This window comes from Bufo bufo, chromosome 1, assembly GCF_905171765.1.
Source record: "Bufo bufo chromosome 1, aBufBuf1.1, whole genome shotgun sequence".
Lineage (NCBI taxonomy): Eukaryota > Metazoa > Chordata > Amphibia > Anura > Bufonidae > Bufo > Bufo bufo.
This window is the reverse complement of record NC_053389.1, coordinates 627,436,346-627,449,564: the sequence shown is the minus strand read 5'-3', so window position 1 is coordinate 627,449,564 and position 13,219 is coordinate 627,436,346. Positions and strand designations below refer to the sequence as shown.

Genomic DNA, 13,219 nt, shown 5'->3' with positions numbered 1-13,219 from the left:
GTAAGCCAAAAACAGGAGAGGGTGCAAAATAGAGATAAAATGTAGTGGAAATATTTTCATCTCAACGGTGTCTTGAACCCACTCCTGCTTTTAGCTTACAAATACTGACTGTGTGGAAGAGGCCTCATGGATGCTCAAATACAGGATAAGGCCTCATTCACATGACCATTGGGGCCATTTAATGGTGCTGTCTGCATCCGTTGTTCCGTTCCATGGCCCCCGTAAAAAAAAAAAGGGCATGTCCTATTCTTGTCTATTTTGCGGACTAGAATAGGCATTTCTATAACAAGCTGCCCATTCTGTTCTGCAAATTGCAGAACGCACACGGGCGCCATCCGTGTTTTGCAGATCTTCAATTTGCAGACCGCAGAACAAGGCGCAGACGTGTGCATGTAGCCTAAGAGGAACGGAAAATTAAACGCTGTCCAACACGGACAAACAAATAGTGGCCCCATAACAGAGTGGGGAGGGGGGCCAACAGCAGTGGCAGTAACAAGGACAATAGTGGCCTCATGACAGAGTGAGAAAGGGGGAAGCAACAGTGACAATATTCGCCCCATGACAGAGTTGGGGGGGGGGGGGGCAGCGGCAGTGGCATACTGCTCAAGATCCAGATAGAAAAATAAAAGAAGTATGACACCTGTCCTTTATTTAATGATATTTAAAATTACAGCACAGAGGAGGAATGCAGATAATCCAATATCTCCCAGTGATACTGCACAATAGTAGCAGAACCCAAAAACAGCAGTGTGATAGCAAGGCCCAGTGGCATGCATATCATTTTAAAAATATAACAGTAGGTAGGTTAAGAAGCCCCATCATAGAGAGAGTTTTTAGACACTGTGGAACATAGGGAGAGCATAGGGAGACTGCAGGGACAGTGCAGTTTGAGTGTAATCACCGTCTGCATCTTGTTGAACTGCCGACACATTTGCAGTTAATGTCTTAGTTTATATATAGAATTACTGTGCCTGAGTGTAAAAGGGCGGTCTAATATATCGCTGTCTGCATCTTGTTGAAATGCTGCCACATTCCCTGTTAATCTGTTAGCATATATATATATATATATATATATATATATATACTGTGCCTCAGTATTAAAGGGTGGTATAATATATCACAGTGCGCATCTTGTTTAACTGCTGCCACAATCCTCATTAATTTGTTAGTTTATATATAGAACTACCTTATAGCAGAACTGCCTCCCTGACAAGGGCGATCCCACTGTCTTCTTAGTTGTACCTAAAAAAACCCTGTGCACACTGGGGTATCCAGGTAGAGAAATGTGATCTCAAAAATAGTACTTGTATTTTTCTATACTAATATACCTATGTACACATTAAAAAGGGAAGGTAGGATTTTAATTGTTCTGATATCTCAGGATATTAGCTATTGTCTCAATGCGTTTCTCCCCAGGGATTCTTATCCTGGGGTTCATCAGGGGCTCTTACTATAGAGAAACAAAAGGGAAATAGTTGGTAAATTGAGACAACCTTAGATATAAAAAGAAACCTTGAAGAGAAACCTGAAAACCCACCTCCTCAGACAAGCCTACAACATACAGTGACCCTACTGCCATTATACCCCTATGACCAGCTTTACCCTCACCTACTGTGTCCTTCCCCAATACCTTGTTGATTGTATCCATTGCGGGCAGAGCCCTCTCCCCTTCTGTACCAGTCTGTAACTCTTGTTGTTCATGCTTAGTTGTCTGTATTATGTACAGTACAGACCAAAAGTTTAGACACACCTTCTCATTCAAAGAGTTTTCTTTATTTTCATGACTATGAAAATTGTAGATTCACACTGAAGGCATCAAAACTATGAATTAACACATGTGGAATTATATACATAACAAACAAGTGTGAAACAACTGAAAATATGTCATATTCTAGGTTCTTCAAAGTAGCCACCTTTTGCTTTGATTACTGCTTTGCACACTCTTGGCATTCTCTTGATGAGCTTCAAGAGGTAGTCCCCTGAAATGGTTTTCACTTCACAGGTGTGCCCTGTCAGGTTTAATAAGTGGGATTTCTTGCCTTATAAATGGGGTTGGGACCATCAGTTGCATTGAGGAGAAGTCAGGTGGATACACAGCTGATAGTCCTACTGAATAGACTGTTAGAATTGGTATTATGGCAAGAAAAAAGCAGCTAAGTAAAGAAAAACGAGTGGCCATCATTACTTTAATAAATGAAGGTCAGTCAGTCAGCCGAAAAATTGGGAAAACTTTGAAAGTAAGGGCTATTTGACCATGAAGAAGAGTGATGGGGTGCTGCGCCAGATGACCTGGCCTCCACAGTCACCGGACCTGAACCCAATCGAGATGGTTTGGGGTGAGCTGGACCGCAGAGTGAAGGCAAAAGGGCCAATAAGTGCTAAGCATCTCTGGGAAATCCTTCAAGACTGTTGGAAGACCATTTCAGGGGACTACGTCTTTAAGCTCATCAAGAGAATGCCAAGAGTGTGTAAAGCAGTAATCAAAGCAAAAGGTGGCTACTTTGAAGAACCTAGAATATGACATATTTTCAGTTGTTTCACACTTGTTTGTTATGTATATAATTCCACATGTGTTAATTCATAGTTTTGATGCCTTCATAGTCATGAAAATAAAGAAAACTCTTTGAATGAGAAGGTGTGTCCAAACTTTTGGTCAGTACTGTATGTATACCCCTTATCATATGTACAGTGCCATGGAATGAATGGTGCTTTAATAACAAATAATAATAATATCAATCCCCCTAAGATAAATATCTCAAGGACTAGATGAAGCGAGAAATGTGTGTGTATCGTATATACTAACAAAAAACTAGGGAAATATGGAAACCCTAGAGAAGTATATCAGATTGTGTAATTAATGTGCACATAGATAAATACTAGATGTTACGTAGATATGCATAGCAGATATAGTACTAACGTTGACTCGGTCACATAGCAAGATACACATAGCAAGAAAATACATTGGGTATACCTCATTGCGTGTGTGATGTACACATAGATAAAGTAATAATAGATGTTAGATACACATAGCAGTTAGAGTACAGACATTGCCCCCAGTGTAGGTGTGTGATATACACGTTACAGAAGAGGTGCCAAATATTTGCAGTATTTATAATCTAGGCAGCACCATCAGTATAAGCCCCTAAGTACTTATCTTGCCCAGGCTGACTATGATCCAGTAATCACCCTGGTAGGGGTTTTTCCGGTAGCAGGGACCGTTGCCCAGGGGCAGCTAGATTCAATGTAAGGAGCCAGCCTGCCCAGGAGTGCACATCATCAATCGCAGATAAAATTTACTTTTGCATGCATTCTGTTCATAATTATTAGATCCACATTGATGAAAATGTTGCTTCATTTTGATTATTTTTCTTTACCCAGTTCATGCATCTTGCTAATGAAATTATTATTTACCCATTTCTTTTATTTTCAAACCAAAATCGGTCTCCATCTCGCAATCGTTGGAACTGGTTCATTGTAATGGCCATGATCAGCTCTCCAGGATCTCCATAACATTCCAAAAGCGCTCCCGGAAGCAGCTCCAGTTTATTGGTGTCATTGTTATATAATAGAGCTAAGGCATCAAACATCTGGAATACAGAACATGTGAAATTGATTTTCACACTGGCAGCTCTACAAATGACACAATATAACAACATAATGAAATACCATGCTCCCAAAACCACTTCTTAGGCAAAAAGTAGCTCACAGAAAGTCATACTTGCTAAATACTTCTCCTAACATTTTCTTTTAAATCAGTGTGCCGTTCATGTCATAGATGTACTGCTCATATTGACTCATTGTTTCATTGACAGACATTTATCAAAGGAGTCACCTATGAACAACACCATCTCCTACTAAATGTGCCTATACGTAAGATTAAAGAGTAAGTAAACCTTTAAAAAATGTATTTAAAAATATTTTTTCTATTATACTATTAATATATATATGTTTTAAGGCCGATTTATTGGCCTGTATTTGTGGGAGGGGCACCGCTGCCTATATCATGGCAGAATGTCCCCTCCCTCAACGAACGTCGTTTCAGCATTGGCGTCGTTTCTGTGTGGGAAAGTGCTACAGCTTTAGCGTCTAGCCAGAGAACTTTCCGTGCCTGACAACTTCGCCGACAAACTCGCACCAAGAACAAGTAAGTGGCTGCCTCGTATCGCAGCTCCGATGTCGTAAGTCCGGCCGGCGGTGCCAGCTCCCTAGGTAAGGGGGAGCTACACCGGAGCATTCTGCTCGACAGCTTCGGCTCCCACGCGGCATGAATCGTAGGGAGCAGGGGTCAGCGCGATCCCAAATAGATTCACGCATCTCACACCTGTAATGTATGGCACGGGCCGCCGTGCCGCTAGCGAGGTAGGGTTGCAAGCTGCAGCACAAGTTCATCGTAGTTATGCCCGCTCCCGCACTCACTCACCCCTGCCTCGTGCTGATCTGCCATTCGGGTTCCACAGGCACTCCTTGCAGTGTCTCTAGTGCCCTCTAGTGGTCTGTCAGGTACTGTGGGCAGGAGGAGAGTTACAGTTTCCCATGTTTTCTCCCTCTAGTGCTAGGTTCTTACGTCTCCTTTTGTTTCAGGATCTGTGTTGTGGTTCTACGTGATTCTACGTTCCTTCCTACAACTAGTAGGGTATAGTAGGGTAGCTGTCAGTCTTTACTTGCTATTTCTAACCTACAGTCAGGTCCATAAATATTGGGACATCGACACAATTCTAACATTTTGGACTCTATACACCACCACAATGGATTTGAAATGAAACGAACAAGATGTGCTTTAACTGCAGACTGTCAGCTTTAATTTGAGGGTATTCACATCCAAATCAGGTGAACGGTGCAGGAATTACAACAGTTTGCATATGTGCCTCCCACTTGTTAAGGGACCAAAAGTAATGGGACAGAATAATAATCATAAATCAAACTTTCACTTTTTAATACTTGGTTGCAAATCCTTTGCAGTCATTTACAGCCTGAAGTCTGAAACGCATAGACATCACCAGACGCTGGGTTTCATCCCTGGTGATTCTCTGACAGGCCTCTACTGCAAACTAATCACAGTAGTATTATAGGGTTACGAAAAGTATCAATATAATATATCACAGAGCCTCTACTGCTTAACGGTCTTCAGTTCCTGCTTGTTCTTGGGACATTTTCCCTTCAGTTTTGTCTTCAGCAAGTGAAATGCATGCTCAATCGGATTCAGGTCAGGTGATTGACTTGGCCATTGCATAACATTCCACTTCTATCCCTTAAAAAACTCTTTAGTTGCTTTTGCAGTATGCTTTGGGTCATTGTCCATCTGCACTGTGAAGCGCCGTCCAATGAGTTCTGAAGCATTTGGCTGAATATGAGCAGATAATATTGCCCGAAACACTTCAGAATTCATCCTGCTGCTTTTGTCAGCAGTCACATCATCAATAAATACAAGAGAACCAGTTCCATTGGCAGCCATACATGCCCACGCCATGACACTACCACCACCATGCTTCACTGATGAGGTGGTATGCTTAGGATCATGAGCAGTTCCTTTCCTTCTCCATACTCTTCTCTTCCCATCACTCTGGTACAAGTTGATATTGGTCTCATCTGTCCATAGGATGTTGTTCCAGAGATGTGAAGGCTTTTTTTAGATGTTGTTTGGTAAACTCTAATCTGGCCTTCCTGTTTTTGAGGCTCACCAATGGTTTACATCTTGTGGTGAACCCTCTGTATTCATTCTGGTGAAGTCTTCTCTTGATTGTTGACTTTGACACACATACACCTACCTCCTGGAGAGTGTTCTTGATCTGGCCAACTGTTGTGAAGGGTGTTTTCTTCACCAGGGAAAGAATTCTTCGGTCATCGACCACAATTTGTTTTCCGTGGTCTTCCGGGTCTTTTGGTGTTGCTGAGCTCACCGGTGCGTTCCTTCTTTATAAGAATGTCCCAAGCAGTTTTTCTGGCCAGGCCTAATGTTTTTGCTATCTCTCTGATGGGTTTGTTGTGTTTTGATGATGGCTTGCTTCACTGATAGTGACAGCTCTTTGGATCTCATCTTGAGAGTTGACAGCAACAGATTCCAAATGCAAATAGCAGACTTGGAATGAACTCTGGACCTTTTATCTGCTTGTTGTAATTGGGATAATGAGGGAATAACACACACCTGGTCATGGAACAGCAGAGAAGCCAGTTGTCCCATTACTTTTGGGTTCTTAACAAGTGGGAGACACATATGCAAACTGTTGTAATTCCTACACCGTTCATCTGATTTGGATGTAAATACCCTCAAACTAAAGCTGACAGTCTGCAGGTAAAGCACATCTTGTTCGTTTAATTTCAAATCCATTGTGGTGGTGTATAGAGCCAAAAATGTTAGAATTGTGTCAATGTCCCAATATTTATGGACCTGACTGTAACATTCCTATCAGGTGGTAATGTTAGCTCCGTATCACTGCCTAGCATACCCACCACCGTGGGTAAGTCAGGATTCAACAATCGGTTCAGGTTGCTTCACAGGCTCATCGTGTCACTCATCCCTCATATATACCCAACACAGTTTGCATGGTTCCGGGCCTTCTCACGTCTTGCACGGGTGTCGTTTGCCACGTGGTTCTGGTGACGGGTTGGTTACCGGGATTTATTGTGGCATACTATACCCGCAGGCAAAATGTCACATGCATCAGACATAGTGGAGGCTTCGGTCGATGAGAACGCCGCCAGGATGTCAGAAGGGGGCAGTATTCCATCTCTGTGCAAGAGGACCATCCCCAAGTTAATGTCGGAACTATCAAAAAGGGGTATCCCGTTTCCCTCTACTGCCAGAAAAGCCGAACTATATCGTCTGCTCATCGCTAACTCATGCCCTCAACGTCAGGAAGAGGTCTCCAGGACCACAGTACAGACTTCCCTCGCACAAATTCATGTCATGCTGAACAACCTCACTTTGTCTGTCTTGGATATCCAAACCAGACTGGAAGCTGTTGAGTCCCGTGGTACCGCTCATACTCCGCTTACTACCGATGTAGCCATCCCTTCCACATCTGCAGCGGGGGGCCCAGGTGCGATAGTAGCAGTGCCCAATATCACCCCGGTGCACTTCATTCCTACCAATATAAAGAAAGACATCCTTGGAGGTAGGGGTGTTAACCTTGCATCCTTACTTATCGCTACCCGGGATCTTTCCGATAGTAAGGTCATTGCTTGTGGTGATGTGTCGGTGGTCCTAAGAGGCCTGGACCACAGGCTGAATCGCAAACTCACCATAGCAGAATTTGTTCTTGCCTTCAGTTTGTACAGAGACTTGATCTTCTCAGTGCGTTCTGACCAGAGGGAAGAACTAAATCTGTATTTGTTCAGAGTAACTGAACTGGGACACAAGTACGGTAGTACTTCCTTCTATGACTACCACTGTTCATTCTCAGCTAAGGCAGCAGCTGCTCTCAGTCAGTTCCAGTTCGTTACGAACTGGGCCAACATTAACACCGAGATATTTTGCGGGCATTTCGCCGGACTGAGGGCCCCATCATGCTCCCTGTGTTAATCCATTTATCATTCCACAGTATGGTGTCATAAGGCCGCTCCCAGTGCTGAGTTCAGTACCACAGTGCCGGTTGCCGGGCCCTCTGAACTGCAGAAATCTTCTGGTATTGTAGATAAGTTAGGTAGATCCATCAAACTTCTCGGTAGGTCACAGATATGCAACAATTTCAATTACTCATCCTGTAACTATAGTCAATGTCGTTTGCTGCATGTTTGTTCTAATTGCTTCATAGCCCATCCTAGGTCAGTCTGTTCATTAAAATCAGTTAAAGGTTACATGTGTGTCATTAACGTAGGTTGCTTGCAACGGTTCTTGCGCTACCATCACGACCCAGGTTTTGTGGAATTCCTAGTCACAGGTCTCACGTTTAGTTTCCACACCGGGATGGTTGCCTTACCAGAATCTACACACGAATGCAAAAATTTACAATCCGCTGACCGTAACCCAAATGTCTCCAATAAATTGATCGCAGCAGAGTTAGTAAAAGGTTTCGTGATAGGCCCTTTTTTGTCCTCACCCTTCGAACGTTGGAGGATCAGTCCTGTAGGCATGGTTACTGGTAAATTCAGCAAGAAAGAGATTGATTATCGACCTGTCTGCCCCGCATGGTTCGTCCATTCCCAGCATCAATTCCCTCATTCCGTCTGAAGAAGTCAGCATGAGATATTCTTCCAAAGACCAAGCCATCGCCATCATATTGCAGTTAGGCCCCGGCTCAATCCTGTCAAAAGCTGACATTTCAGATGCCTTCAAATTACTGCCTATCAAGCCGTCTCTGTGGCAGTGGCATGGTATCAAGTGGAGGAATCTTTATTATTTTGCATTCAAACTCACCTTCGGCTCCAAAAGTAGCCCATGGTTTTTCGACCAGTTAGCCCAAGCTCTCCACTGGATACTAATCCATGAATTCCACTGCAGTAATATCATTTACTACCTAGATGATTTTCTAATTATCGAACACCCTGACTCCACCACAAAAGACCTTCATTCTCTTCTAAACTGTTTCAGTCAACTCGCCGTTCCTGTGTCTCCCAGGAAGGTTGAGGGCCCACCCACAGTCATCACCTTCCTTGGCATCGTTTTGGACACCCACAATATGCTAGCCAGATTACCGGATGACAAATTACACAGGATCAGGGAAGTCATCCACAATTTCAAGTTAACCAGGGTGGTCAAAAAAGTGGAGCTACAGTCACTCTTAGGCATGCTAAACTTTGCCATGCGCATCATACCACAAGGTAGGGCATTTATTTCTCGTTTGCTCACACTCCTCCCTACAGCCCCCTCCCAGGATAGCCTGATATGCCTGGACGAGCTGATCATTGCCGATTTAAACATGTGGGACCACTTTCTTAGGCAGTGGAATGGCATTTCGCTTTTCATTCCTGAAATATCCAACAACTCTCCCGTAGTTTTTTCTGATGCCGCTGCAAATACAGGCTTTGCAGCTATTTTTGGCACCCACTGGCTAGCGGACAAGTGGCCGAGTGAAGTCAGCTCAATCCCAGGTTTCTTTCAGACTTCGGCAATATTTGAACTTTGTCCCATAGTAGCAGCTGCCCACGTCTGGGGTCAAGAATGGCCTGGCCAAACAGTATCATTTGTTTCAGATAATTCCGCAGTCATTGACATTCTGAATAGCGGGTCATCCAAATTCCCTCACGTTATGTCATTTGTAAGACGTCTGGTTCTTCTTTCCCTACAACACCAATTCTGTTACATATGTTCGCATATTCCCGGGACTAACAATACAGCTGCCGATGCCTTATCTCGATTTAACTTTTCCTTTTTCTCGCAGGTTTGTCCAGAAGCAGACCTCATCGGTGCACCAGTCCCTCCATACGCCTCTCTGACCCTAATCTAGACACTCATCTGGCCATAGCTCGTTCGTTATTAGCCAAATCCCTCTTGCCTAATACTACTCAGACAGGTTGGGGAGCTTTTCGCAAATTCCAGGACAAATTTCCTCAAGGCAACACCGAGTTTGTTTAGTAGATTCTAGCATTCATTGGTTACTTTCATACTGACTTAAAACTGTCACACTCCACGGTCAAATCCTACCTCGCGGGAGTTCAGCATTTCAGAGCCATGAGTCACCCGGAGGAGGGTCCCTTGTTTTCTATCCATGCCATCAAAGCCACACTAAAGGGTCTGAACAAATGTAACAATGAGAGACGCACTTGCCGGCAACCCATTACTGGCCAGGTTTTCCATGATTTGTCCGACATGCTGAACAGAGAACCTTTCGGTGCCCAGCAAACTTTAGTAGTGAAAGCAGCCATGTACTTGGCCTTTTACGGTTTCTTGAGACCGGGAGAGTTCACTTCCCCTCCTAACTGTGATAGGTCTGTCACCATCAGACAGCTCAACGCTACCAGAGACGGCTTCATACTATCGCTAATTACCACTAGGACGTCTCAGGTAGGCCCCCCGACTCAGGTGTTATATTTTCCTACCACACATCTTTGGTGCCCCGTTCGTGTTCTCCAACAGCTATTGACCGTGCTAAATGACAAACTGCCCGATAGCCCATTGCAACCATTCAACGATACTCACCTCACCTGCCCCAAATTTATAACCCACATTCGTGTATTGTTGGCTAACCTTGGAATAGACCCGTACTCAGTATCCGGGCATTCTTTTCGCATAGGGGCGGCATCCGCCGCGTCAAAAAAATCAAGTACCAGCACATATCCTCAAGAGACTAGGTCGCTGGCATTCCTCTTGTTTTAATGGATATATACCTCATCCGAATTCCGAAATGTTTCATGCTTTTCAAAGTTTGGTGTTGTAATAAAGTTATCTTGGAAGAAATTTGTTGTTTATTTTTGGCCTCCTTTAGGCATTCCTACGACGGCACGGTTTCGGCACAAATCTAACCGCTTTAGTTATTCATCAACAGGTAGGAGTTACGTTCTCCCATCAGTGCCCCGACCACAAATATATATATTATGATATTTATTAATATATTTTGCTTTTTTACTAGAGAAAAAGCCATCTGAACATGGCCTTTTCTGAAAATGTAAAATCACTACATTTGTACACCACTGACATGTCAGCAGTGTACGGATTCCACTGTACTGTGGAATGGGACTGCAGCGATCAATGCTCCTGCCTGTGCCCCCGGATCTTGGCTAAATCCTAGCACAGCACTTAGGCCTGTTTCACATCTGCGTTTAAGCACATCTGGCAGACTGTTCTGGCAGGGAACAGCCTGCCAGATCTGTCAATGCTGTGGAATGTCATGCGGTCCTGGAATTCCGTCTGGTCTCATTCCAGCACAGCAGTATTTGTCTGGGCCGCTTCTCGACATATTTGCAAGGTGAATCACCACTGGTTCCCATTATAGCGAATGGGGCCGGACAGAATTCGGGCAGTGCCCGGTAGCGCCCGGCAGTTATGGATCTGGCAGTCTGTTCCTATCCTAAACAGCCTGCCAGATCTTCTTAACGCAAATGTGAAACAAGCCTTACCGATGCGCTCTGCCAGGACTTACCTGAGCGGAGCGGTCTCCAGTCTGAGTATGCTCTGCTCACTTGAAAACTCTGAATATCAGCACATCATTACATTAGTGGAGCTAGCTGAAAGCTCTCCTGTAACAATGTGCTTATATTCAGAGGCTTCAAGTGGGCAGAGCATACTCAGACAGGAGCCCACTCAGCTCAGGTAAATCCTGGCTTAGCGCATTGGCAAGTACTGTGCTAGGAGTTAGACAAGATCAGGGGGCACAGGCAGGAGCAGCGATCCGTATACAGTTCTCGCTGTGGCCCCATTCCATAGTACAGTGGAATCTGTTGTAATGTTCTGAAGCGGGGTAGGTGACACAAATGCAACAGTCCCAATGCAGTAATGTAGAGATTTATTTCAGCTCCGCAGGGTTCAGCAAGATAACAGAAATAAACAAACCAAAAACACATTCGCCTGGTTCGGCTGAACAGAAGTAACAGCAAAACGCATTTACCTGGCTCAGCTGGTATAATGACTGAGGCCCCTGCCTCACTCTCCCAGGGTATGGTAACATTCGCCTCGGTTACCAGCCTGTAGACTGCGGGTGTCTCTCAGCTGGGTTGTTTGCAGAGACACTGCTGGTTCCCTCAGACTTTTATGCACCTTTAATGAGGGACTCTTTCCTCAGCTGAACGGGCTGAGTCTTCCCCACTCTCTGGGAGTGGTGAATCCCACCACCACCTATTCCCCACTCTAACCAAGCTGGCCCTGATTTTACTATTTACCAACAGTTCAGCAACTAGGCTGCTGAACAAAACAACATTATCCGGCTTTTAATATCTCGCCCAGCTTAACTTTCTGGGCGAGATATACACTCCCTCCAATACAATTCCTGCTGTCTGCCTACACTGTACAACGCTGACAGTGGTGTACAAATATAGTGATTTTATAGCACTTAGTAGAGGCCAAGTTCAGATGGCTATTTTTCTAGTGAAAAAGCTAAATACATTAATAAAGTATATTAGAAAAAATATTTTTAGGACATTTCCAGCATTTTTACATATACGCGTAGTTTATTTAAAATTTTGTTATTCTAAAGTTGTCCGAATCTGCCGGTTATCTTATGTGCATTGGGGAGGTTGGGTGTCCACAACTAGTGTTGAGCACAAATATTCTAAAAGCAAATTTTTTGTGTGAATATCGTCACTTTGAGAATTCACGAATATTTAGAATATAGTGCTATATATTCGTTATATCGAATATTCTGCATTTTTTTCCATCTGAACACGATTCCTCCCTACTTCTTCCTTGTGGGCCAATGAGTCATTGGCCCACAAGCAACTTAAGCAGGGAGGAATCATGACTTCAGATGGAAAAAAATGACGAATATTCTAAAAAACAAATATATAGCACTATATTGAATATAGTGCTATACTTTATATATTCACTTTTTAGAATATTTGTCATTTTTTTCCATCTGAAGCCATGATTCCTCCCTGCTTAAGTTGCTTGTGGGCCAATGACTCATTGGTCCACAAGCAAGAAGCAGAGAGGAATCATGTGGTCAGATGGAAAAAAAGACAAATATTCTAAAAACGAATATATAGTAGTATTTTCTATAGTGCTATATATTCGATTTTGACTGACGCCTGTATTGAGCGCGCAATATTCGCATATTACGCGATCATTACCTTGCCGATTTTCGCAGAAAAAAAAAGAATGTAGAATATAACGAATATACGAATTTGCGAATATATGACAAATATTCTACAAAATATTCGTGAAATATCACAAATTTGAATATGACGCCTGTCGCTCATCACTATCCACAACTGCCAGATAGTGAGGCTCAGTATGCCCAATCCTTTGCTTTCACAGTGCATGGGCCTCATCCCTCTTTCATGAATAGAGTGGCAGTCAAACATGCATGCTGCTACTCCATTCAAAGTCTATGGTCTGAAAAGATAGCCGAGTGGATTACTTGACCACTGGGAAATGCTATTGTACCTTTAAGAATCGATTAGAGCGCACCGCTCTGCACTCTTAAAACATGAATGGTAAAATATGCTAGCATACAGCAGTTTAATGAACCCAATAAACTCTTTTCTCTAGTTTTACAGCCTATTGTATTACTAGCAAAAATCCCTTTTTCTAGCAAATTTTCCCAATCTGCACGTAATTACTAGCAAACTCCTGTTCTGTATGCGTTACAAGCAGGTGCCTGAGGAAAAACTGCTACTGTTTTCTAATAAA

General features: G+C 43.4%; 1 protein-coding gene across 1 annotated transcript in view; it reads right to left on the bottom strand.

The window, feature by feature from the left end:
• DUOX1 (dual oxidase 1) overlaps positions 1–13,219 on the bottom strand; it is a 278,604-nt gene that overhangs the window by 140,651 nt on the left and 124,734 nt on the right. The window contains exon 13 of the mRNA XM_040413827.1: positions 3,412–3,587. Coding sequence (XP_040269761.1) covers positions 3,412–3,587 — 176 coding nt within the window. The remainder of the gene's footprint in view (positions 1–3,411; positions 3,588–13,219) is intronic.